At 49.6% G+C, this 27,623-nt stretch overlaps 1 protein-coding gene across 1 annotated transcript in view; it reads right to left on the bottom strand.

The window, feature by feature from the left end:
- ITGA9 (integrin subunit alpha 9) overlaps positions 1 to 27,623 on the bottom strand; it is a 238,213-nt gene that overhangs the window by 96,475 nt on the left and 114,115 nt on the right. The window contains exon 16 of the mRNA XM_058657132.1: positions 11,129 to 11,278. Within this exon, the coding sequence (XP_058513115.1) occupies positions 11,129 to 11,278 (150 nt within the window). The remainder of the gene's footprint in view (positions 1 to 11,128; positions 11,279 to 27,623) is intronic.

The raw sequence follows: 27,623 nt of genomic DNA, 5'->3' as shown, positions 1-27,623 counted from the left end.
AGGTATACACAGATATACCCCACACATGTATATGCATACCAAATGTGTGAGTTATAAGACTTACAATGACAAGCTCAAATGAAGCATGGGACAGGCAACACTGTAGTGGTTAAGACGGGATAGTTGCATCCTATATCAGAACATCTGTGTTTTGAGTCTGGCTCCACTCCCAATCCCAGCTTCCTGCAACATACACCCTGGGAACCAACAGGTGGTGGCTCAAGTACTTAGGTCCCTGGCACCCATGTGCGAGACAGATGAAGCTCCTGGATCCTGCTTTCAGTCTGATGCAGACCTGGCTGGAGGGGAGGGTGTTAGTTTCTTGAACTTGACACTATTTGCTTAAAAAAAGTACTAACACAGATTAGACATTATTTATTAGGGTTCCTGTGGCAACCAAGTCCTATACTGAAGCTTGAGAAGGGCACTTGGGGAGTGAAACAGCAGCTGAAACATCTCCACTCTCTGTCTTTATTGAATTTGTTTTCACTTATTTATTTGAAATACAAAAAGGGAGAAAGAGAGAGAGAGAGAGAGAAAAAAAGAGAGGTGTCAGGTTGATTTTCTGCTTATCTCCCAATGGTCACAGCAGCCAGGCCTGGGTCAGGCTCAATCCAAGACCCAGAAACTTCACCCTGGTCTCCCATATGGATGGCAGGAGCACAGATACTAGGGCTGCCTGCCACTGCTTTCCCAGGCTGAAAAGCTGTATTGGATGGGAAGTGTCTGGGAGTTGAACCTGTACTCCAATATGGGGTGTGACTGTCACAAGAGATGGCTCAGTGTCAGGCTGTGCCACAGTGCTGGCCTTTTTGCCTTCTAAATAAATAAACAAAAATAAATAAATAGTAAAATGAAGAGGACCTCGATTGAATAGATAAAACACTAGATAGGAAATCAAAGTCCAACCCCCCAGTTTCACTCTGTTCCATTAGGAAAATGTGCTTGTTCCCTCTGCAAGGCTGTTTTCCTCAGCCTGTTGTGAGGATGCGGGTGAGCACTGAGCCAGGAGTAGGAGCCTGCAGCTCTAATGCTGTTTCTGTTTTGAACACCATGCCTCAGTGCTTGCACTGGCAACCATGAGTGGCATCAAGGGTGCAGAGGAGTGAGCACCGTGATGTACCATCAGTTAGGACTGATGGTGAGGTAAGAGCAGACCCAACATTAATGTGCAGGTGAGCCAGTCCCCGGGAGCCCTCAGTGTGGTATGCCAGTGCCCAAGAGATGACCCAGCTGGCAGATACTGCTTGGAATAGAGATGGGCCCTTCTGACCATACCCCTCTCAGCCACCCCAATACTGTCCATTCACAAATGGATTCACAAAGCATAACTCCGTTTACTTGCTATTACTGATTTCTAGATTTTTCCACTTGGTACAACTTTTATCATCTTAAATTTGTACAGGTCTGTGTGGGGAACTCATGTAAGATATCCTGGAAAAGGTTTCACATGCATTTGAGGATGGATATTCTGCTGTGGTGGAGTGGAAATTTCTGTGTATGTGTTAGCCTATGCAGGAATGGATAATGTCCAGCCGTCAGGGTAAATAAGATCCACAGAGGAACCAGACGACGCTTATCCAAAGCAACTGAAGGTGGGGCTAGAAACTCCATGAAACTATAGCAGACGATTTTTCAGCTGGTCATCTCATACAGCCCACGGATGATGTTCTAAATACCCAGATGCCCTTGGCAGAGTTGTTCAAGTCTACTGCTCCTGCACAGATTTGATCTCTCTCTCCAAGTATTGCATTCATCCTAGAAAGAGGTTGTTGAAATCTGCTAGTATTATATAAGTGTGACTTTTCTCCTTTCAGATCTGCCACTAACTGTCTATTCACTCAGAAGCTCTGCTGTTGGGTGGGTATATGTGTAGCAACTGCTGTATCTTCTGGTCTGACAGACTTCATTCACCTTCAGCTCCTGTTGAGACAGTCTGTGTTCTAAGTCTATACTGTCGGGTATAATACTGTTACTCATGTGTTTAGTTATTTATTTACTTGTTCCTAGTTAACTGGAATATCATCTTTGTCCATCGCTACCTGTACCTTTGGATCTGTTCATGAGCTTCTTGCAGTTTGATCTTGTGGTTTTCTGTTGGCTTTTTCTTGTTCGCTTTGGTTCATAATTCAGACACTATGGACCCTTTTTATTTGCAAGTTTGCTCCATTTCCACTTAGACTGAGTGTTGCCTGGGCAGGCTGTGCTGAGCTCTCTCAGCTGCTCTCTGTTGGTCTTGTACTTCTCCTGGCTTTTCCCCTCTTTCTCTTTTCTTGTGTATTTTTCCTTTTCATTGCTTTGTTTTTACATGTTCTGATTCCCTCTTGTTTTTCTTTTTTTAACTTCCTTGAGTTTTTCTTCTACGGCAGGTCTGGTGGTGACAAATCCCTTGCTTATGGTTAATCTGAGAACATCTTTCCCCTTATGCAGGGAAGGAGGAGTTTGCTGGGTAGAATATTCTTGGTTGGCAATGTTTTCTTCCCTTATCATCCTGAGAGCATCATTCTGACCCACAAGGCTTCTGTTGAAAAAAAAAATGCCTATCCCTAATCAACAGGAAAATGCAGCAACCCAAACAACCCACAGTAAGCTGCCAACTCAAACCTACCAGGATGGTTTTTCTTAACAAGAGCAGAGATGACAAGTATTGGCATGGATATGGAAGAAAGACTACCCGTGGATGGATGGGGCTATAAACTGGTAGCGTCATTATGGCAAACTTTTCAGAAGGAGGTGTCTCAAAAAATCAAACTCAGAACTACCGTAAGAACCAGCAACCCATCTCTTGTGAGGACCCACCAGCAGAAAGGGAGGCAGACATCTGCATACCTATCTTCATGCAGCTCTAGCCCCTATAGCCACGATCCAGAAAGAACCTAAGTTGTCTGCCCACAGGTGAGTGGGCAACGGACCTGCGCTGCACACTCTTCACGATGAAATATTATTCAGCCTCTAGTCTTGGAACACAAAGAGTTCACCAATCCAGACCACACGGATGAACATGGAAGACATTATGCAAAGTGAAATAAACCAGACACAGGAAGAAAAACACAGCCTGATCTCACTTATGTGTGGAATCTGAGAAAACGAAACATGCAGAAACAGGGAGCAGAATCCTGGGGGTTATGTATGATAATTGTTTCGCTATGCAAATTTACATTAAAGCATGTTGTACACATCAAATATGTACAATAAAAAATTCACAAAGTCAACAGCTGTGGCTATTCCAATTCACTGCAATTTTGGGTGCTTTGTTAACCCTCAACAGGCTGTCAGAATCCTCTGCCTTCGCTAACTCAGGCAATGCAATGGACTAAAATGGGCTGTTCATGCCAAACCCTGGTAAATCTCTAGGTCAACCAAGACTGCCTTCAGGCAGGGAATGACAGGCAACACCCCAAGGAAGTGGCAGTCATGGGACCCTACTGAGCCTTGGGTGGCTGGAAACTGGAACCCCCAGGTTCTATATCTGCACAGGTATCTCTGACCTGCCGGTTTGCCAAGGAACTGACAAGTGTGTCTAAAGAAGGAGGCGGAACAGCCAGAAGAGACTCAGAACACAGGACAATAACCCAGAGTTCCCAGGGGCAAGGCAGGGTGACTTCTCTGACCCATGATGCCAGGACAATGCCCAGACGGACCTCTCAGGAAACGGTCCTGGCCACTCCAACATTCAGCATCACCAACTGCTTTCACCCAATGCACCCCTCTGTCCTCCGGGTGTGGAGGACCAGCTTGGCCGCTGGAATCAGACAGAGCCAAACCCAGCTCGAAGCAGCCTCTCCCCCGCCATCAGCCTCCAGGAGCTTATCCACTCACATCCCTCGCAGCCCACACCCATGGGCCTAAGAAGCCATCATCCCTCACCGTACCCTGCATAAGGGAATCTTGCTCTTGGTAGACAATGGCTTCCCATCGCAAGCTTTGGGGAGCTAAGGCCTGCTTCCTTCTTCATCCTGGCCTTTACCGAGGTATTCCTGGAGAGTGAAAATGCGTTCCTTAGTTTCTCACCAAATGCCTCCTCGATGTCTTTTAGAGCAAGGTGGGCAAACTCTGCCTGAAAGGAGACAGAGGCTACTTCGAGCTTGTGAGCAGCACAATCTTCATGGCGCCCACTCAATTTGGCTGCTGAAGACAACACGCAGAGGACTGTGTGTGGATGGATGACAATAAAACTTTATTTGCAAATACCAGCAATAGCCGGATTTGTTACCATGGACTACAGTTTACTGAATCCTGTTCTAGAATATTTCCGTATTAGTTACTTCTTCCAGTACTGTGGCGTAGTATGCTAAGCCTCTGATTGTGGCTGCCAGCATCCCATCAGGACACAGGTTCAAGTCCAAGCTTAATTACTTCCCTTCTAACTCCCTGCTAATGGCCTAGGAAGACTGCACCCACACGGGAGACTCAGAAGAGGGTCCTGGCTCCTGGCTTTGGAGTGGCTCAGCTCTAGCCATTGCAGCTACTGGGGAGTGAATCAGCAGATGGAAGTTCTCTTTCCGTCTGTGTCTCATTCTATCTAACTCTGTCTTTCAAATAAAAATAAATGTATCTCAGGACTGGCATGATGGCTCAGCAGGCTAAACCTCCACCTTGAAGCACCAGCATTTTGTATGGGCACCAGTTCATGTCCCAGCTGCTCTACCTCCCATTCACCTCCTTGCTTGTGGGAAAGCAGTAGAGAATGTCCCAAAGCCTTGGGCCCCTGTGCTCACATGGGAGATCTGGAAGAGGCTCCTGGTGTTGGATTGGCTCAGCTCTGTCCACTCTGAGCATTTGGGGAATGAACCAGGAGCCCTGGTGCACATGCCATGCCAGCCCAGTGCCCTTCCAAGCTCTGTCCCTCTATAGCCTTTTACATCCACCATCGACTTTTTTTCTAAGGACCTTCTACCTCCTGAGGCTGGAAAACCTCTTTGCTTTTTTCATCTTAGAATCTTTCACATTCCATTTTATGGGAGAAAGGGGGGAAAAAAGTCACCGCAAATCCCGAGCAAAGGCAGAAAGCTATGGTTTGGATGTGGTTCTTGTGCTGGAAGCTTGCTCTGTTTGGGAATGTTGAGAGGTAAGACCAGTGTAAGGCGACTGGGCCAGTGTGGCATCACCCTTGTGCAGACCTTGCAGGCTCCTGATTGGCTCTCATCAGAGCTGCTGTAAATGAGCTGGTATGGCCCACCCTGGCCTCTAGCATCCTGTTTCGCTGTGTGCCTGCTCCTGCTCACACCTGCTCCTGTCATTATGTCATGTCATCCCTCCTGTGATGCAGCCATGGAGCCACTGCCATGCTGTTTTGCATGTTTAGCCTCCAACACCACCAGCCAATATAAACCTTCTTTCTTTACCCATTACTCAGTCTCAAAGATTTTCTCACTGCTATAACAAATGGCCCGGCACAGAGTCAAGAAGGTCAAACATGGAGGCCAATGCTGCCAGAGAAAAGGTGAGAGCAGGCAGACCATGTTTCTAAAGGCCAGAGTAAGAAGGATGGCCCCAGATTTCCAAGGGCCCCAACAAGATCTCTTGCAGCTGCTCAGAAGCACGCCCTACAGAAGGTCCCAGGCTTAACTGCAGCTAGCAAACGGCTCACATTGGATTTCCTAAGTCATCATAGGAGCTGAGAGCAATAAGCTGGTGCTACCCCCAGCCAGAGACCCGTCCTCTCACTGTTGACACACACATGGCCCACAACCTGTGAGACGTATTTCAGTAAGACAGGGTGACAGGAGAGAAAACGCAACAGGCAGGTGACAGCATGGTGGGAAAAACGTTGTCTTCTGAGAAGTATCTCAAAGACTAGAACACGTTTACAAAGACTGAAAAAGAGAAAGGCCCGAGTAGAACAGGTTCGCAGCAAACTCAGAACTTTGTCCAACTTCGTGTTTAATCTTTGTCATACCAATGGGCAGGAATGATAGTCTTTTATCATTTCAATGATTCTGGGTTGACCTCAAATTTACTCTCTGGGAGTGAAACTGGACATCCTTTCCTCTGGTTATTGTTTACGGCCTTGGCCTATTTTCCATCTGGACTCTGGTCTTCTGACTTTTTATCTGCTGAACTCTTCATTGAGTGGAGCCCATAACTATCATGTCCATGAGAAATATGTGACCTCAGAAATGAAAATGAATTGCTGCTACATTTTTTTAAAAAAGAAAAGATCAAACACGGTACCAAAAAAGGAAATCTGCAGATTCAATGGGGCACTTCGGGACAGAGATCAGCCCCTGGCAGCCTGGAGGCCTCCTTCCCAGGAAGCCACCTTCAGACAGCTGAGAATCAGCACACCTTTAGAGGGTAAGAGTGCCCGTCAGACACCTGCCTGGGTTATGCTCGGTCCCATGGGCCACCTCACCGTCCCCTCACAATGCCACCAAGCCAGCTGCCCAGGAGGAGAAGCCAGTGTTGAAGTACCACTGGCACATTTCTCTTGCATTATTGCCTATAATCCCACACCACATGGGCAGGCAAGCCTGAGCAACAGAGGCAGAGGCTTTAGGTGATTGAGGTACCGACTAGGACAGGCTGCGATGCTTGCCCCATTGTAAACTGGCACTTTCTCTGTAATGATCAATTGGACGTGCTCACCTTCCTGGGACGCATCTGTCCCATCTGGGACCTGGGCATACATGTTCAGACCCTCTCCCCGCTGCTCTGGCTGTACCACTCCCTTCCTCATGAGGGTGCAAGAGAGCTCTCCATGTTTATTCCCTCCCTGCTAGATAACTCATGTTCCTATTTGCTCATGACACTAGGCTCTGCTTAGTGCTTGGTGCCCCCGTAAGAGACAAGAATCCAGGGCTGGAAATGAACATGGTCATGGCCCATATCAAGTGGATGAGCACATGCTACCTGGGGCTGGGACCCAGATCTTCTCACTCCCAAGCCTGCGCCCCTTCCCCAGAGACACCAGTGGGGAAAAAAAGCAGGCCAAGGGACCTCTACCTCTGCAGTAGAAAATCAGCATGAACTCAGCAGCTTGGGACAACCCAAATCAAACATCTCTGTGGGTGCAGTGCGCGTGTTTGCTCCAGGCTGTCTCAGCACGTGGCCGAGTCTGAGCTCTCAATTGGAGGCCCCAGGGGACAACCTGCTTTGGGCCTTGCCCAGGCTGTTGGCAGAAGCCAGGAATGCAGGGCTCAGCACCTGCTGGCTGGCACACACTCAGGATCCTCTCTCAGTCCTGTACTCTTTGTCCCGCTGTGCCCTCCATCCTGAGAGCCAGCAGGAAATGTTTCCCATCTTGCTTCCTCTAACCTCCCATGTAACCTCTTGCCTCTAGGCAGAGAACAGTCCCCCTAACAGGGATTGTGTATTGAGCTACTGTTCCCCGAGATCCCTACAAAGTCCCTATACCAGGGGACTGTTGCAATCACAGGCATCGGGGAACTAGGGTGTGGCCCTGTTTGGGGGCCGTCCTGCCTGCATCTCTGAATGACCTTGAAGTCAAGCCCTGGCTGGGTCTCTTGGTGGCCTCCTGAGGCAGCACAAGGACAGTAACATTCAAAGCTCTGCTCTGTCTACACAGCCTCGGTCATAGCCAGCAGTCCATCCTGCAGGAACAGAGGAAAGAGAAGGGTTCTCTGGTGGCCTCTCAATGACAGCCTTTCTCCCTTCCTGACACATACACCGACCAGCTTGGGGGCTCGTGTGACCCTTTCAGCTAGTCCCATTCTTTCTGTTTCAGGAGCTGAGACCAATTAGTAGCTAAGAACAAATCACCTCTCCGGCAGGGCAGACAGAACCTTCAAGGACTGGCCTGTAAACCCTTTCCAGGAGACTGCCATGAGCCCTTCCTGGCTGCCCTAAACACACAGGCAGACCAATGCCTCTGCTACTGCCAAGCTCCCAAAGCCCTCCTGGCGGCCTGAGCACTATAGCCCAACTCACTGATCAGTGACCGAGGGGTCCCACAGGGCATGGGTTTAGGTCTGAAGCCCAGCCCCCTCCCTCTCATTGGGCATTCAATCACATGGAAGAGCTTCAGCAGCCAGCTGTCCCCAAACTCCCCCAAAACCCGTCACATCCAAACCCTCCTTGTCTCCCTTCAGACTCCGGCCAATGCCCCATTCCATCTTCACCTATTCACCAAGGTGGAGTGGGAACACAACTGATGGAACTGCTCCTAGATTTACAGGCCTTGCCTCCTGGTTAATGAATACAGGAGACTGGTGTTCGCTTTCCTATAAAGACAGAGGAGCATAGCTTTACTTTGCTCACATTTTAAAAAAGGTTCATTTATATATTCGAAAGGCAGAGTTACAGAGAGAGAGAGGGAGAGATAGAGAAGGATCTTCCATCTGCTGGTTCACTCCCCAGATGGCCACAATGACCAGGCCAAAGCCAGGAGCCAGAAAATTCCTCCAGGTTTCTCGCATGGGTACAAGGGCCTAAGAACTCAGGGCATCTTCTGCTGTTTCCCCAGGAACATTAGCAGGGAGCTGGAGCAGAGCATCTGGAACTTGAACCAGCACCTATATGGGATGCTGGCTTTGCAGGCTGTGGCTCTACTTACCACATCAGAGCACTTCCTCACATTTCTAAGATGAAATATGTGTCCCCCAGGCAGCCCATCCTCTAGATCCTGTTCTCCACTCACACAGCCTCAACCAAAAGCTGGCATGGAGCCTCTGCTTCTCCTAGTGCTGTTCACATGGCAGAGAAGCGCATGGCCCCTACACGCATGGCACTCTCCCAGCCCACTACAGAAGACATTGACTCCCTAGCTGGCTTGTACAGAACAAGTTCCTATCAGTCTCCCTGTGACACAGGCGGTCAGCAGGGCCATTTCACTCTAACACTGTGATACAGCTCATGTCTCAATGATCACCCTGAACTGACCCACAGGTGCCCTTCCACAAAAGAACTCAGGCATGGACTACAGCTATGCCCCTGTGGAACTGGTCAGCACAACCCAAACCGTGATGCTGAGTTTACTGCTTCCTGCGAGCTGCTCTGGGAATGCCCTGGCGTACTCTGGCACAGGGTCAAACTCCTTTTCCTGCAGGGAACCTGAGCACTAAATTACCCCTCACATCCCTACCATTGCGGAAGGGATTGTCTCTCATTCTCCTGGAATGTTTCTCCAGCTCCTGAACAATTTTCCCAACCTAAGAAAAACAGTCTTCATTTTTTTCTGCACCCCTCGCATCCCTGAGCCCTGTCACCATCATGGGTGTCTGGGGTGGTTTTGTCTATCTCTACAACACATGCTGCTCCTCCCCCTCTCTGATTTCCTAAGATTGAAATCTTATCTTAAGCCTGTTGTAACAGAGAAGAACTTATCTCACCCACACACAAAGATCTCTTCTTCCCTCATTTTGACAAACCATCCATTCCCATGAGCGTTCAAAGCAGCTCATCTGCTAGTTCATGGGCCAAGAATCTTTGTGTTACTGGTGAGCTCTGCAGTTTTAAGGATGTAAACAACTATTTGCTATTTCAACAAATTTTAGAATGTCACTTGACTCACATTAAAAGAATAAGAGAAGGGCCTGGCATGGTGGCCTAGTGGCTAACGTCCTCGCCTTGAACCCACCAGGATCCCATATGGGCACTGGTTCGAATACCGGCAACTCTGCTTCCCATCCATCTCCCAGCTTGTGGACTGGGAAAGCAGTTGAGGACAGCCCAAAGCCTTGGGACCCTGCACCCACATGGGAGACCCGGAAGAGCTCTTGGCTCCTGTATCCTGGCTTTGGATTGGCGCAGCACTGGCTGTTGCGGTCACTTGGGGATCCTTCTCCAAGGAGAGCAACTTCTCTACCCACGGTCCACCAGAGGCCAGAATATGAGTACCAAAGGCCAGGCCACTGGGCATGCTGAGACCACACCCTTCCCCTTACAGTCCCCTACAAGAGCACAGCCTCACTGTACCATGAGTCTCCAACGCCCATCTCTAGGGGAACTTGACCCAAGACCAAGTGGGAAGAAGTCTAGGTGAGAATGATAAGGATCTCACTCTTTGCTCCGACCCTGAAGAGTTAACTGCACTTCCATCCATGACTCTCATCCATAAGGCGAGACCACGCAGTCATCAGAACAGAGGTGTAGGGTGGAGGCCACAGGTGGTCTGCAGCTTTGCCTCACCCATGTGCAGGGATCTTGCTCAGTAGGAAAAGAGCCTTTCCTGACCAGCCCAACCACCCTTGATCGAGGGATGATCTGGGCTCTCGAGGAATGATTGGGAGTCATGGGGCCAGCGTTATGACATAACAGGTAAAACTACCACACACAATGCCAGTAACACCCCTTCTGGGTACCAGTTCAAGTCCCAGCTGTTACACGTGCAATTCAGCTCCCTGCTATTGTGCCTTGCAAAACAATGGAAGGTGGTACAAGAATGCTTGGGCCCCTGCAATCAACATGAGAGATCTGGAAGAAGTTCCTGGCTCCTGGCCTCAGCCTGGCCTACCCCTGGCCATTGTAGCCACTGAGGGGGTAAATTGGTAGATGAAAGATCTCTCTCTGTCTCTTTCCTCTCTCTCTCTCTCTCTCTCTCTCTCTCTCTCTCGGAGAATTCCAGATAAGTAAATAAATAAATCTCAAAAAAGCAAACAGTCTGGGGTCGTGAACTCCCTGCAATGGAGTGCAATGCGCTTTGTGATGCACAGCCCACGCACAGCTCAGCGCACACAGCACCTGCAGCCCACCATTAAGGCACAGGCTTGCTCTTCTCTCCTGTGGCTTATACTCCACATCCCTCAGAAGTCCAACCGGAAGCCTAGAATCTGAGGATGGTCTGAGTTCCCCTCAACAAGCATGCTGGGGCTTTCACAGGGGTGCTTGGGCTGGGCATTTTCAGCGGAACCACCAACTGGGCCACTGCAGTTTTTGCCTCTTCACCATACTCCTCCAACACCAGAACATGCACGGAGCACATGGGAGACACACCAGACTAAGCTCTACACACAGGCTGGGGCTCTGGAAGATGATGGTTTTCTAACCACTGAAAACAGTTTCAATGTGCCTGAAGATTGCAGTGATCAGAACCAACCATGAAAACCACCCCATATGCCATTTTGCAGCTCAAGAGGAGGTGCCTGTAGGCCCTCATGCTGGGCCACTAGCCCTGCCCCGTTGGGTCCCAGTCCCACTGGGTCTCAGCCATGGACACGCAGGTTCTGACCTGATTCTTCTGGGCAATCTTTTGTCCCTTCTTCCAGCGGAGCACAGGTGTCAGGGCTGGCAGCTCCCGCTCCTCCTCACCGGTGATGTGCTCGCCCAGGCTGTAGGCTGCCTCAAACACGATGGGGCTGATGACGTCCTGCACCCTTCGCTGCAATGAGAAACAGAACTAGGTGTGAATTTCGGATTCTACTATGATGTACAAGGTCCTGCCCCATGGGCACCTCGTCCACACATGACCTTCAAAGCACCCTGCGTGGGTCAGCCAGCCCCAGGGCAGGCTGCAGGGCTTGGTCCCAGGCCACTCTGTGGGGGGGGGCGGTCTCTGCACTCTACCTTGCACAACGCTATCATCTCTTCAGCATCTGGAAGCCATTACTTTTTCTCATGTTCCAGATATTCTGAGAAGCCAGCTGGCAGGTGGAGGAGCGTCTGTCTGCACTCACACTGCTAATTAACCCTTTGTATCCATGGTGTTTTAATGGCATGAGCTCTTAGTATTGAGACAAACACAGATTTCCATGTTATAGCAATGGGACCCAAACATAGCAGGGGACCCGGTGTTGCATGCAATAGGGAGGGCTTGGACTGGGATACCTGAAAACATCAAGAACCAAGGGAATGGCCGTCTGAGAGCCACGCAGGAGAGGATATGACAGCAAAGGACAAGGGAAGCATGGGACTGTGGTCCGAGGGCCCTAGGAGTTTGAATTGCACCTGCTTGCCTCTACAGGTCTTGACCTTTCTACACAGAGCACTACTGACTTTCAGGGACTCCAGGTCCTGTATGAGTTAGAATAGGTAAAGAGAGGGGTACAGGTGAGCAGGAGGGGTTCCACCAAGGAGTGGAAAAGGCTGCGTCGGCAGGCAGAGGCCAGCTTCAGGGCTGTGGGTACACAGCTGAGAGTGTCATGGGCTCCCCCTTGTGAGGCTCAGGCAGACCGGAGAAGAGAGAGGTGTTAATAACAACGAGGTTGTGATGAAGAGGGGGGGAGGACCCCCTAGTCAACATTCTACAGTTACTTATTTTTTACGAATTTATTTTTATTTGAAAGGCAGAGTTATAGAGAGAGATGGAAAGACAGGGCAAGAGATCTTCCACCTGCTGGTTCACTCCCCAGACGGCCACAATGGCCAGAGCTGAGCCAACCAGAAGGTGCTGGGGCCCAATGACTTGGGTTTTTCCAGGACATAAACAGGAAGCTGGGGCAGAAGTGGAGCAGCTGTGACATAAACTGATGTCCATTTGGGATACCAGTACAGGAGATGGAAGATAGCTGGCTATAACACCGTACTAGTTCCTGGTTACTCTTTTTAACGTTAGTGCCTCCCAGAAAAGGGCAATGCCTCATGCTTTCTGAGTTAACGTTCCCCTAGGGTGCAGGTTATTGGAGGGGGATACAATGAGAGATACCAGTGAGCAGGTCAAGAATCTGCTATAGCTGTGCCCAGGAAAGGAGAAAGGTGGCAAGGGCCAGGGAGGTAGAGATGGCTGCACCTTGCAGTTGCTATACTGGGGTGCAGGGTGAGATGCCTGGAGGGGGCAGGTTGCACGACAGGCAGATGATTTTTACTTGTGTGTCATAAAGCATTCAGCTGGGAGCAGACTCAGTCACTTGTACACTTGTACAGAGGGAAGGTGTGGGACACAGCAGAGAGACCGTTTCCAGCAGATCCTCTGAAACTCAGTATTTCAGGAACAGATCTTCCATATCCATGTCTTTTCTGGGAATGAGTTGCACACCTGGGGTCCAGATGTTCCCCGCCTGCAGACTCCACTCACCAGAAAGTTAAGGCTGTGGGTGAGGGAAGGCATTCAACTGGGCAGTGAAGACATCCACAGCCCATCCTGGACTACTTCGCTTCACTTCCCAGCTCCGGCTCCTGCTTTCTGCTGAAGCTGACACTGCAAGTGGTTGTTGAGTTCCTGCCATCCGTGTGTGACAGCAACCCCGAGAGCCCAGCTCCCAGGTCCCAGCATTGGCCCCTGGGCTTGCAAGCATTTGTTGGATAAACTAGAGGATTAAAATATACTGATTTTCTTTTCTCACTCTGCCTCATCAAAAAAAAAAAAACCAAAAACCAAAAGCTCATGATTGTTGATGGCATAGAAACTCACGAACACATGTAAACTTAGCATGTTTACACAAAAATTCCTCTGTGTTTCCTTAAGGCTGAAAGCCTTGAAGTTTTGGATTTAAATGCCTCCCATTGCATGAATTCAAGTTGTTATGGAGATGCAAGTTACCAGACAAGCAAGAATATTCTAGAATACATGAATCCCCTAGCCCAGGACCAAGCTCTTTCCAAGTACTTTGCTGCCATCTTTGCCACACCTGTGCTGAGGAGTCTGAGGAGTTACTGCCCCCCTACAGAGGCCACAACAGATGCCCTAGAGCTCAAGCAACCTTCACACCTTCCTTAGCTGTGTAGGTGACCCACACTCACACCTAGAGCCAGAAGCAAAATTGCTTTCCTGGAGGTCCACAGACACTCAAAAGCCCAGCCACAGTCGGTTCTGGTGACCCACCCACCCCTCAACCTCCGCCCCAAAGGATGACTGCTTTTCTGTAGAGCATCCCAAGAAACAGGAGGGGTGTCCCGGGCACTAGGGCTGCAAACAGTTGACAAGCAACCAGGAGAGCGGGGCTCCAAGGGACAGCTGTTTCTAAACGTGCAGCCCTGGCTGCCGAGAAGGGCAGCCCACACTGAGCTCACTGGGGATGAGTAACCCATTTCGACACTGAGGAAATGGGTGCTGCTCTCCGGCCACGACCACATGGGCATGTTTGAAGTAAGAACTTTGAAAAGCTGCTTTGTATTAGTAGCTCTGGGTGGGAGGCACCCACACCCCAGGGAGGGAGGGGCTGTACTCAGGAGCCCTGGCTTTCTCTGCATGGCAAAGCAAGTATAGCAGGACCCTAGAAGTTTCCTTTGCAGTTGTAAAAGTACAGCTTCCCAGAGCTCAGTTCTGCAGTGGCGAGGCAGACAGAGATTCCCGTGTGGACCACAGTCGGTGAGACGTCACTGAGTGAAAGAAGAAAAGCATCACTATGAGCCAAGCTTCTAGAAGGAGGACACACGTGGACTGGGCCAGGCTAGCGAGGCTGACTTTGCCTTCTGCTGGAAGCCCTAGGGATCGGCAGTTTCTGAAAAGAGAACACGCCCCCAGGGGCCAGGACCCCAGACTGGCAGCAGAGCCTGCCGCGGCTGAGGCTTTGAAAGGGAACCCAACATGTGTTCTGTCTGCAATTTATTGGGTGCTTACTTTATGCCAGGCAATGTGCTGTGCCCCTGGGAGACAGATGCAAAGACCTCTGGGGGACAATGAGTGGGCAGGGCTGGGAGGAGCAAGGGGCAAGTACTGCTGACACTGTGTGCCATGCACCAGAGCTACAAGGGAAGGATGCAGGATTTGCAATGAAAGCCGGTGGGCTTCCCACAGGAAGTGCACAAGTGGAGAATGTAGGGGGTGTGTGTGAGGTGCAGGTAGTGACCGCCAGGGGCAGGGTGGAGGCTTATGCTGAAGTCAAGTCCAAGGGGCCTGTGGCATGGGTGCGGGTCATCCTCCAAGTGTCACTAGCGCTACAGGCTGTGTTGCGGAACAGCCCTCTTGCTGCCTGGATCAGAAGTTACGGAAGGCCTGGATGAAATAGGTGGACATAGGCGGAGGGAGGCAGGACAGGAAGAAGCTTCCACAGGGGGTCAGGGGAAGACAAGGGGCCCGAACTAGGGAGAGAGAAGGGGATCCAGCTGGCCAACCCATGCAAGGCAAGCATCACGGGCTGGGAAAAAGATGTGCTTAGGTGGTGGGGGAGCTCATTTTCCTGATGCGAAATCAGCTGGACCTAAGCACTGTGGAAGCCCTCACCCATCTCGTGACAGAGAAATCTACCTCCTAGTTGTTTTTCCAGAACCTACAGCGGCAAACTAAATGAAAACAGGAAGGGTTAGGCTCACTTTAAATTTGCAAGTAACACAGACCAGCAAACAAGCAGTTCGCATGCATTCAACTCGCTGGTTTTAGAAAAACCCTAGGAGCTTATTTGAAGCAAGCCTCTTTACTTCGTCTTTGTCCAAACACGTGCTCTTCAGCTCCTGTCCTGCCTGGACCCCGTGCTTCTGTGCACCTGGCCCGGTTTTGGCCTACGGTGACCTTGAAGGCTCTTCTGGAATGGAGGCCTTTTTCTCGTTCCTCTGCTAGGAATCACTAGCACAGCAGGGAAGATAAAATTTGCCACTGTCAAAGTGTCAAGCTGGAAGATTTTTTTTTGAGAGTTAAACTAAAGAGTATGCATGTGCAGTAAGAACACAGAAACTTGTGGAAGATCTACCTACCCATCAACAACACAAATGCTGGAGACATGCATACGCGTATGCGTGAGCATGCACGCACGCGCGCACACACACACACACCTCTTTCAGGGCATCAGGGGACTGTGAAGACAGCCAGCTTTTCACAGTCTGGGGTCATGGGCATAAGAAGTGGGCACAGAGAAAACCTCCAGAGGTAATGGCACACAGCCCCGGAAGTATTCCCAGACTCGTAGGCAGTGGTGGGATGAGCGGCTCTGCTATCAGGAAGTGGTGGCTGAAGCCAAGCGTTAGTTTCTAAGCTCAACTTGCAATAACCACAGGACACTGTGCAGACTCGGGAGGTGAACTGCACCGTGGGCATCATGTCCCCATCCTCAAGGGCATCAGCAGGTTCCACAGGTGTATTGGGCTACTGAGGCTCAGAGATCAGGCAGGAGCCAGTGGTTAGGGCGGCAAGAAGAAAAGCGAATGGTCACAAAGGCAGAGGGCTCCTATCCACTGCTTCACTCCCCAAACCCCACCGACACTGGGCTTGGTTGGGAAGAGAATCAGGAGCACAGATGCCCCAGGGGAGTGGCAGGGACCCAAGTACTTATGTCACCACCTGCCGCTTGACAGGTCTGCACTAGAGGGAAGCTATAGTCAGGAGCCAGAGCAGGGAGTTGAACCCAGGTTCCCCAATGCAGCATCTTAAGCACTGGGATCAACACTCCCAGGGGGGTAAAATATGTTTAAAGTAGAGACTGGATATGCAGAAAAGAAGAACAACTCCAAAGATCTACAGGAAATGCCCAGAGGGAAGACAGAAGAAAAAGAATGGAGAAACACACCGGGCTGGCGAGGTAGCCTAGTGGCTAAGTCCTCGCCTTACGTGCACTGGGATCCCATGTGGGTGCTGGTTTGTGTCTCAGCTGCTCCACTTCCCATCCAGCTCCCTGCCTGTGGCCTGGGAAAGCAGTCGAGGACGGCTCAAAGCCTTGAGATCCTGCACCTGCATGGGAGACCCAGAATAAGCTTCTGGCTTCAAAAGGGCTCAGCCCTGGTCATTGCAGCCACTTGGGGAGTGAACCGGCAGACGGAAGATCCTTTTCTCTGTATCTCCTTCGCTCCATAAATCTGCCTTCCAATAAATAAAATCTTTAAAATATACATATATGAAACATCTCATGCCTTAACATTATAAATAATGTTCACAATTGCAGCACGTATCTGGCACAATGACTGGGAACCATCACTATCTTTACCATCACTCTGAAATAGCAATTCTGCTTTGAAAGTCTGTCCAAACTGCCTGGTAACTGAAAAAACTCCACCGGTGTAGCTAGAAGCTCTTTCCCATTTTCTAAGACAATAAACTGGAGCCAAGTGTGGTTTTATTTCTAGCCTGGCACATTGAAAAGGAAACAAGCAAAAACTGCAACTAAACCAAGGCAGACAATTCTAGAAATCACTTGAAACGAAACTCTATTTTAAAAAACACAGCTGACTACAAGACAAGGGCTCCTGGGGGAAAGAAGATGCTAAGGCTGCTCTCCAATTGTGCCCCATGTGCCCAGTTACAAACACTGGGCAGACCCTGCTGGCCCCCAGTTACAACACCAGGCAGATCCTGATGGCTCCCAGTTACAAACACTGGGCAGACCCTGATGGCCCCCAGTTACAACACCAGGCAGATCCTGATGGCTCCCAGTTACAAACACTGGGCAGACCCTGATGGCCCCCAGTTACAACACCGGGCAGACCCTGATGGCTCCCAGTTACAAACACTGGGCAGACCCTGATGGCTCCCAGGCACAGCTCAGCTCTGGAGTCCCATCATGGTAGCAGGGGTCAATGGGAGCAAACTGAAAGCTTCTTAATGAGATCTGAGATTTAATTAGGACCATGCATGACTTGGACACAATGTCTTATCACAGTCACAGCCACCTAAGCTTGCAATGGATGCCTTGCTTTATCTAATAGCAACCAGCTGAACACTTGGGAAATGGCCTACAAATGTATTAGAGCCTGTGAGCCAGGCTGGATCTTAGCCCTGCCTCAGGCTCCCCAGTCATACTGAGAAAGCTGTTGTTGGACAGGTCAGGGCTGGGTACCATTCACGATATAAGAGAACCAGAAAGAAAGAAAGAGAGTGTGAGCAGGGGCCCAGATGAAGAATGAGTTTTCTGGAGAGGAAGGAGTCGCTCCTGACACAGAGGACAAAGGGGCAGGAGCATCAGGGACCCTGGAGAGGAGGGGGTCCTGCAGTAGACAGCTGTGGGAATGGTGAGGAGGGCCACCATGGAATTAGGAAAGGTGGCAAAGTGGTCTGACAGCTCCCCTCTGAGGGACAGGGGCAGAACAAGGATTCCAATGTCAGCAGCCAAAGTCTGAGAAAGTTCCAGCTTCCAGGTTTGCAAACCATGTTACAATGGCCATTTCATAACCTCTCTGCACCTGCCAGATGCACAATGGGCTGTGAGAACCAACCTTGCAGAGTGAGGGGAGGGTTAGAGACAATGGATGGCAAGCACCTTGGACAGCTCCAAGCTGGACAAACCTCGTGGTGGACATCACCAACATCATCACCTCACCTGGGAAGAGGGCTGGGAGGCAGGTCCACAGGAGGAGGGGTAGGGAGGAACTGGGTCTCCGGGTCTCAGCAACCAGTGAGGAGGAGCAGACCTCCCATACTGTGACAGTGAGAACCACCATGAACTTCATTCATTCAGGCGAAGAACTCAGGACTGATGGGGTGGGAGAAGGGACAGGAGGGCAGGTTCTGTGCAGAGTTGCTCCACCCTAACTGTCCCCACCACCACACAGCCACATGGTGGGTACCATGAGCACACAACTGCCTCTTCTGCAGTGCAGTGACTTGACAAAATGGTAGCCACATCAACTAAGTTAGACACCTGCCCTTCCCCAGGCCAACCCCAAGGGGGCCTCAAAGTGGGCCACTGGGCAGTCATTCCTGCAGTTGAGCTCTGAGGACATGTTTGGTTGTGATTAGGTGCAGGTGAGGCTTCTCCTGTGACCGCATCCCTTCTCTACTCCTTTTCCTGCCCAGTTCTGTGCCCTCACTTCTGCCAGCACTTGCCTAGCAAATCCCAGACAAAAATTCTCCAGCTCTCCAAATCAGCTTCTGGGGCACAGATGTCAGACACAGAGTGACAAACTGAGACTGAGTGTGGGCTTAAATACTCTTTAAAGAGATGAGAAAAAGCTGGAGCCAGTGTGAAGGTGGTCAAGAGCTCACATCTGGCCCAAAATACCAGGAGCTCCACAGCCCTACTGGACAAGAGTGGGGATGACATGCAATGTTCACACTTGCCTTTGCTGGCCGCGGCTTTTACCCACAGGCTGGCACTGCCTTTCTCATTACTCTCCAAAGAGCAGAGTCAGGTCTCTATGCATAGGGTCTTCAGTCACAGGGAGCAGCGTACTGATACAGATGAGCCCCTGGCTCAGCGCTCACCTGTGGCATCAGCATCCCACAGGTGCCCTTTCAAGTCCTGGCGGCTCCACTTCTGATTCCATTCCCTGCTGATGTGCCTGGGAAGGCAGCAGAGGGTGGCCCAAATCTTTGGGAGCCACACTCACGTGAAAGACCTGGAAGAAGGTCCTGGTTCCTGGCTTCAGACAGACACAACCCTGGCTGTTGTGGCCACTTGGGAAGTGAACCAACAGATGGAAGTGCACGCTCTCTCTCTCTCTCTCTCCGTCCATCATTCTGTAACTATATTTCAAATAAATATAAACAAGTCTTTTTTAAAAAAAACTAAAAATAAAAACTCTGCAAGAAAAAGGCCCTAAGTTGGAAGAGCCACAAAATTAAAACTGAGGTCCTTAACCCTCTGAGTGATCTAGTGTCATCACAAATCAATTAAGTTTGTGTTCACTTCCCAAATGCCCACAGTGGCCTGAGGCTGAAGCCAAGAACTCAATCCAGACCTGCCATGCAAGCGGCAGGGACCAAATACAAGTACCTCATAGGGTGAGTACTAGCAGGAAGCTGGAGCCAGTAATCCAAAGTGAATCCCCCAATATGGGATGCAGATATCCTAACTGGCAGGTTAACAACCAGGCAAAATGGCTGCCCCCAAATTATATTTTAAACCAGAAGTTCTGAACCCCACAGAGAATTCAGGGCTCTGTGAGCTTGACCAGGGAAAACAATTTTACATTTCATTTCTATTAAATGCTGAGATGAAACATTTTTCTTCCATTATAAATGCAGACAGAAATATTAGGAAGACCCACAACTCTCACCAATAAAGAGCTGAAATACGCTCATATCCTGTAGTTGAAATTGATCAGTATGTCAACATTTCAGCAGATCTCAGTATGTAAGGCATCAATAAAAAGCAGGGATATTCTCTGTGAGTCAATGCCACTGAAATGGACAAAAAATTTTAAACAGTGCAATAAAACAGTATCCCTTTGTTAAGAAAACATGAACTCAACATTACTAACGTTATAAGATTTACATATATTATCAGTCCCTTCATGTATCTGTTTAAAGATGACTACTTTTTAAAGGCAACCTAACTGCCCTCAATTAGCTTACAAACTCCTTCAACAAAGTTTTATGGAGAGCTACTACATGAAAGGGGCTATGCTGGGCATAATGAGAAGAAAAGACTCATCTATACAGGCTTTGACCTCAAGAAGCTTACCACTCAAATTATGAAGATAAAATGTGTATAGAAATAACTTCAAAATAAGAAGGGAGACAAATAATGCAATCTTGGGGGGGAGAACAAACAAAGTTGGAGGCATTACACTCAGCATCCAACACATACTGTAAAGATATTGTAACTAAAACAACGTGGTCCTGGCATTAAAAAAAAAAAAAGATACACTAACCAATAAAATAAATGCAAACAAACAAACAAACAAACAAAGCAGGGATATTGCCCTATCACAAATGTAGCTTATAAGAAAGATGCTTACAGCTATATTTCACAGTGTGTCCCTAAACCCATCAGTCTGGGAAGAATCCATTTACAGCTCCCAACTGTCAAAGGGTCCCTGTACAGAAACGGTTAAGAATTGTCCCACAAAGAAAGGACAATGAGAAGGCATCCCAGTATGCCTCAGCACCACAGTGCTTCAATCCTCACAAAATGTAATACTGCCCATTATGACAGGCTCCAGGACTGGGCTCAGAGCCATCCCAGTGCCCCCCAGGATTGAAGAACTGGGCCGTGGATCACTGTTTCACTGCTTGCCACATCCACCGCCTTGACAGAGCATCCTGGGTCCAGACAACCTTGATCAATCAATCAATCTCTCTCTCTCTCTCTCTCTCTCTCTCACACACACACACACACACACACACACACACACTTCAACAGGTTATCTGGTATCACCTCAACATATGTGTATCTGTTGGTGACATTTCGACTAAAACACATGAACTATATTTGCATCATTTTATGCTTACTGATACGATCCCAGGAGGATATTAGAGGAATCATAGGACTCATCGAGCAATATTATAAACTCTCATTCCATTTTGGAATTTTTGCAAGAACATAATAAAGGAAATATAAATTATTCTTCATGTCTCAATCTAATTTCTCCCTCTTGTATTTAGTAAATTTTGTTTTCTTCCCTAACTGGCCACAAGACACAAACTGTGCAAGCTTAAGATAAAATGTGATTTTTAATTAATTTACAGGGTGAAAGAAAAAGCTGTCTTCCCTTCAAATAAATAAGGCATTAAAGGGGCTGATGGCATTGTGTAGCCAGTTAATCTTCTGCCCGCAGTGAGGGCATTCCATACGGGTGCTGGTATGAGCCCCAGCTGATCTACTTCCAACTAGATGGCAGATTCATTCATATTCTCTCTCTCTCTCTCTCTCTCTCTCTCTCCATTTCAAATTTAAAAAAAAAAACTCTTTTTTTTAAAAAATATGGAATGAAATGGGCCTGTAATCAACAACCTAAAACTGAATGCATGAGACAAACACGCCTTTCAACCCAGCCTTTCAATTCCAGACCTGTCCCTCCTCCCCCAAACAGAGCTGCTCATCCCTACTCATGAACCTTGTTTGGCTCTCTCCCACCCCTATACATGCTAGAGTTGAAGGTGAATAAGGCAAGCGTCCTCGCCTATAAGACAGCTTCCCCAAGTACCTCTTCACGCCCCAGTAGACAGCACCGTCGGTGGCACTCTTTTGAGTACTTCCTTATTGTCGCAGACTGCATCTTCCCAAAATGGATGCAAGCCACCCCCTTCTCCATATTACTACTTCTCTCACTGAAATGTAGTCGAGTCCTCTCCCCTCAGGGGACTTCCATGCTGCAGGTGCCAAGCCCAGCCTTCCCCAGCCATTCCCACCAAGGTACTGCTTGAGTTTTTGAGTGCCCAGTATCCCAGGCACCCAGCAGAGGTCCCAGGACAACAGAGTCCAGGCCTGTGCCCTGTCCATTGCTGGCCAATTGAATCTGTAAGTGTGATGCAAGGGCTGTGGCCTCAAGTAAGTAGAAGACACATGTTTGTAATGTATCGTTAGTTAATAGTTTTTGGCACAACGATGTGGTGCTAAAACAACTCTCATTCATTCTAGAATGTACTCTGAGTGGGGCAGACTGTGAGTTTATAAAAGTGATGAGGGTATCTTCTAGCCTCAGGGGATTGGGGAAGCTCTGATGTCTGCTCAGGTAAGGCAGGACCTGTTTTCCCACAGTGCCAATACAAACCTAAACAGATACCATGAAAATTCACAGGAAGGAGAAACACTTTTCTCTCTCCAATTCAACGGTTGATGGGGGGTAGGAGGGGCAGAGTTGGGAGCAGCCAGTGCAAACGCAGGAGGCTTTTCCTACTGCACACGGAAAGAAGCAGGCACACTTCCCAGCTCCCAGCAAGGTTGGGGAAAGGACAAGTGGTGTGCTGTCAGTTGTGGATGTAAGTCAGGGTGCAACACATTCACATTGCTGAAGCCACACACTTGGGGGATGGTGAGCTGTACCTTCATGCTACAAGACTTTGAGGGGAAAGGCCCCTGCAAAGAACACCAGATACCAAGCTTGGTGGGCAGGACCCTGGTGTTCTGGGGTCCATCTTTCTTCCTTCTAGAGTCAGAAAAACTCCAAAGACATACAACCTCTGCTTCAATGCTACCTAAAGCTGGCAGCTCAAAGAAAGCCTCGAAGAAAAAATACAGAAAGTCTCTAGACTTGTAAAACACACTATAAAAGACCTGGTCCTGTTCACTACATAAAACAGTATTTATGTCTTCAGCACCACGTCACTGCAAAGTCCAGTGAAAGCCTTTTATTGGCAAAGGCTAGCGACTCCAGAAACTTTAAACGCAACATGACTGGCACCAAGGGCAAAGTCATCTAGATTTACAAATACTACTGGATGGCCTGGGTCCCATAGGTGAACCTGTCCAAAATGATCTGCACAGTGGCCAGGAACCCTCTGGAGCCCATGACCCAGCCTTCTCGATGTGGCCGGATGCAGAGATAACACCAACCATCCTGTTTGCTTTCCAAGTCTCCGTGCGCTGAGCCATTTCCAGCAGCTCTGTGCTTGCACTGTTTTCATTTCCACATCAGCATCTTCTGTCTCCGGGAAGAGCTGGATTTTACGCTCAGGAAACAGCATTCATGATCTCTCTTGTCTTAACCTTTGCAGTATACAAATTAACAACATATTCTAACGTCAGAAAGGATAAGAAGGATGATTAAGGCTTTTATGCCAAATCACCAAACTCTATCAAATGAGGGAAATGTGACCATAAACTTTAGGAAGCATTATCTTGGAGCTAGGAGCCAGAACAAGTACCCAGAAAACTACATGCACCCCCCCCCCCAAGCAACCTATGTAGGGAGATCAGCTCAAGTCCACGGTGTGAACAAAAAATGTGCCACTGAGAAGCAGCCCCAGCTGCAATTTGGATAAACCCTTTAATTTACAGTCCCCTGTAAATCCAGGCCTGGCCAGGACAAAAATAGGTCCAAGGAATGACCATTCGTGGTGAGAACAGAATCACTCCTAAATGAAAGACGAGTCCTGATTAACCTGATGTTTTTTCTTTACAAAGACCCCTTGGTTCTGCCACAGAAACACATCCAAGTTGCCCTGTCTCTCTGACTTCTCTTATCTGGGTGGTCAGTAGAGCTACCTCCACAGTGTCACCTGCAGGCTGTGACAGGCAGCCCACACATCTGGACCCGTCTCCCCTCTTAGAGACTTGTCATGGAGTGTCCACCTGCTAGTTTTCAAGAGCCCTCACCTGTGCTGAATGTGGAGCCACGCCCTCATGCTGAATGCCTACAGCTGCACCTGGGAGGCGGGGCTTTTCCAGATGTGGGAGGTGGGGCTTTCCCAGATGTGGGAGGCGGGAAGAGAGTGAGACATCTCTCACAATTAACACTCATCCACCATCAGGTGTGAGGATTCGGTTGCTCCTCCCTTCCTCCCTGAGCCCATCAACTCCATCCTTTTGTTACTCTGTACCTGCACTGGAGTCCTGCTCCATGTCACCCCTCCATAGCTACCCAATTCCTGACCGGGAATCTCTCTGACCCGGGAGACTATTTGCCCCTCCACCTGCCTGTTGCTCATCAGAGGCCTCTCGGGAAACTCCAGATCCTCTATGGAATTCAAGGGGAGCCACAGGCCCTGCTGCTGTGTGAGTCCAGCCCACAGACACAGCTCCTCTAGGACTATCCCAAAGAGGGTCATATCCAGAAAGCAGTGACTTTCAAGCATCTGTGCCTGAGGGGACAGCAGTAAACACCTCTCTGGGCACCTGCTGTCCCTCCCCAGCCACCCTGTGCTCCCCAGGAGTCCAAGTGGTCACCACAATACTAAGGGCCCCCAGGTGGACAGCCTTTTCAGCATCACTTCTATCCATGCCAAGAGCTGCGACAGTCAAAGAAAGCCCCTATGCCTTCATGAACAGAGCATGTACTGCAGCCTCGCCAACACATGGGAACACAGAAATAGCCTTAATGCCTTGGTGGCCATGAGGAAGGCATCTGTGAGCTCAAAGATGGCTGTCCTCATTGAGGCTTGGAGCAGAGAACACTCTTCTAAAGTACTCTGTTCCACATGATGGCCATTAGCCACATGTGCCCATTGCAACAAATTAAAATGATCTAAATGTCATGTCTTCCCTTGTTCCAGCTCATCCTGAGCAGCTGGCTGGTAGCCACAGCAGCTAGCTGTTCCTGTACTGACTGCGGTCCCACTGCTGTGAACATCTGTGAGCAGGTCTTCGGGAAAACCCTGAGACTCTCACGGGACAGGGCAACAAATTCTGGCACCTGCTCCATGCCACAGTAGAGCCTGCATCACTAACAGGATCTCTTCTGTTCTGAATGACCCCCACACAGGATGAACAACGGAAGTGGCTTGGTTCAAAGCCCAAATGAGCACTCTGGGACTGTACCCACAACAGAGGTAAGGGATGGGGGGCCAAGAGTTCAGCAAAGGGTTGGAGGAAGGAAGAAGATGCCCAAGGGCACAAACTGACCCTAGAGGCACACCGGTCCCTGCCAGGGAGAGGTGGATGGGTCTGCCCAATGGGGCTCCCGTCACACTCAGAGAAAGAGACATGTGCATGTTGCATTGCACAGGATGTCACCCACAGATGGTGTGGGAAGCTTAAAGAGGAAATAAAAAAGGGCCCCACCATGCCAAGTGCTGACTCCAGGAAATGACTGCATAGAAATGACCACACTAAGTGATTCTGAGGACAGCCCTTCCCCACCCCCCTCAGACATCCTCTGCTAAAGTCACGCTGATGGCAGTAAAGACACAAAAGCATCATGTCAGCCTTGGTTTGTCAGGAACTGCTGCTGGCGTGGGGGCAGCTAGGTGGCTTTTCGAGCATAGCAGGAGCCCACCTCCTTCCAAGCTCAGAGAAGCACATAGCCCAATCCATAGAGCACTTGATGAATGAATACTTACTACTTCAAGAAGCCACATGAGAGAAGCACTGCTCCCTATTTTACTCTGGATGAACAGCTGGCTGCTGGAGTAGAACCAGCCAAAGCTACCTGCTCCCCGCTTGCTCTCTTGAGTGCCTCGCCCCTCCCCGTCTCCCCCCAACAAGAACTGGGCCAATCTGCTTCTGAAACCGTCACGGCCCACTGTACCCCAGCCAACGGGATCCTCCCTGCTTGTGTCATCTCCTGCCTGCACTGCTTTCGGGCCGGAAAGCACTTCTACGGATGGAGAGATGGTCAGACAAGGCCACCTCTTTCAATGTCTAACTGCCCCCCAACTCTCCTCGCACAGTTGGAGATGGAGCAACAAACGCTACCACCTCCCGAGGATGCCTGCCAAAACCTACATCTTCCGAAGTTTCCGTTCGACAGCAAGTGAAGGGAAGAGGGGCCTTTTGGGAGGGGTGAAGCATAACTGCAGAGCAGGCAACGGGGTCTCTGCACAGTTTCCACAGTGACACAAAGCCGGCAGTGTGGACACACTCTGAACAAGCCTCTGTTTCACCCGCAAGGCTTGCCTCCAGGTGGAGCTGGAAAGGAGGCTCAACACAAATAGCTTGCTCCCCACACACACCCAAGGTGTGGTTTCCTGGAGAGCAAACTGCTTCTGGTATTCCACTGCATTAAACCAAGCTTAGGAAGTGTGGAGAACTAGAAAATTCTGCCAGACAAAAATGAGAGCTTTCACTTGTCTACCCCTAGCCTCAGCCACTGGATCCTCCCTGCTCTTTTTCCGTTGAAACCTCAGACACTTTACAACCCCAGCTACTTTCTCTCCATCTCTGCTGCTCAGGTCAAGGCCCACATCTTACAGATATGAGGCCGCCTTCTGTGTTTTTGTCCCATGGCTGAAGCGGGTCATCTGACTCCCTTCCAGCACAAAGGTCTTAAGGAAGTTCAGTGGCCAAGACTGGCTCAGACATCCCTGGAACAGGGCATGCCAACTGCCCTTCCCTCGGGCAGTGGGCACCCTCCTCGCGCTCTCCCTGTCTCCAACAAGAGCAAATAAATGGCAGCAGTAGGATTCAGGGGGAGTCAGCTGGGCTCTCGGGTGTCGTCAGCTGAGTGAGTTTCCTGGTCTAGCAAGGGTAGTGGTGTGGGAGTTGAGATGGGCACCTCATGCTGCCAGCTGTACACATCCTCTGTGATACATTAATCCAGTGTGCCAAGGCTGAGCCAGGAAAGTGAGCTGTATCTAAAGCGCAGTATTCTCAGGAAACCCACACTCTACTTCCCTCTTACAAGAAGACCTGAAGAGTCCTTCCACTGGGTGATGCCGAGCAACATTAACTGAAGTGGATGGGTGGACTGACAGCCAGGGTATGTCACAGCGACTTGGTCTACAGCTGGGTCACCACACCACGAGGGCTACAGGGTGAACGCCTACAAGGGAGGCTGGTAACCCCCAACCCTTCAGAGATTCAGAGTGAGTGGTTGGTTCTCACAGAACGACATGGATGCCACAAGCCTGGGAGCAGAAAGGACAATCAAGCCACAATCTGGTGTCCATATGGGATCCTGGGGCTTGCAAGGCGAGGATCTAGCCATTGAGCCATCGTGCTGGGTACTCGTTGCTCTCTTTTAAGAATTTTGCAGCCCTACCCTTCACACTTAGGTCGTTGATCTGTGCAGAATGTATTTTTGTGTGCCACTTGAAGCAGGGATTTAAATTTTCTAAGATCTGAAATACAATCTCGTCATCCAATAAAACAGACAGTTCACACACATGATGGCACAAGGTTTTATTGGATGAGAGATTGATGGACAACTTGCATGGCTATACATCAGTGACTCCATCAGGGTTTCTGTCACCCAGGCTAGCTTGCTTGGGTAATGAGAGATGGTGGCTCTATCACCCCTGTCACCCTAGCAAATCCAACATGAAAGTGCACCAGCCTCATGCCAGAGCAGAAGCAGAGAGCAGCATATGCAACAGCCCATTCCGGACCAGCCAAGAGCCACCCAGCCAGTCTGGGTGGGATGTAGGATGCTGTCATGTAAGCCACGCAGCCTGGGGGATGTGGGGAACTCAGTGGATGCTATGCAACACTCTGGGCTATGCAGGTGCACATTTCTGTTGCTCAGGGACAGAGCTGGGTCTATCCTTTGAGAATGAGTTTCTTGGCATCAGCCACTCACGCTGGCTTCTCAGTCTCAAGGTGCCTCTCAACACATCTGCCTTCACCTCACTTCCTTCTCTGCTATACCCCCAACAAATTCTTCCC

The sequence above is a fragment of the Ochotona princeps genome, chromosome 30, assembly GCF_030435755.1.
Source record: "Ochotona princeps isolate mOchPri1 chromosome 30, mOchPri1.hap1, whole genome shotgun sequence".
Taxonomy (NCBI): domain Eukaryota; kingdom Metazoa; phylum Chordata; class Mammalia; order Lagomorpha; family Ochotonidae; genus Ochotona; species Ochotona princeps.
This window is presented reverse-complemented; position numbering and strand designations above follow the sequence as displayed.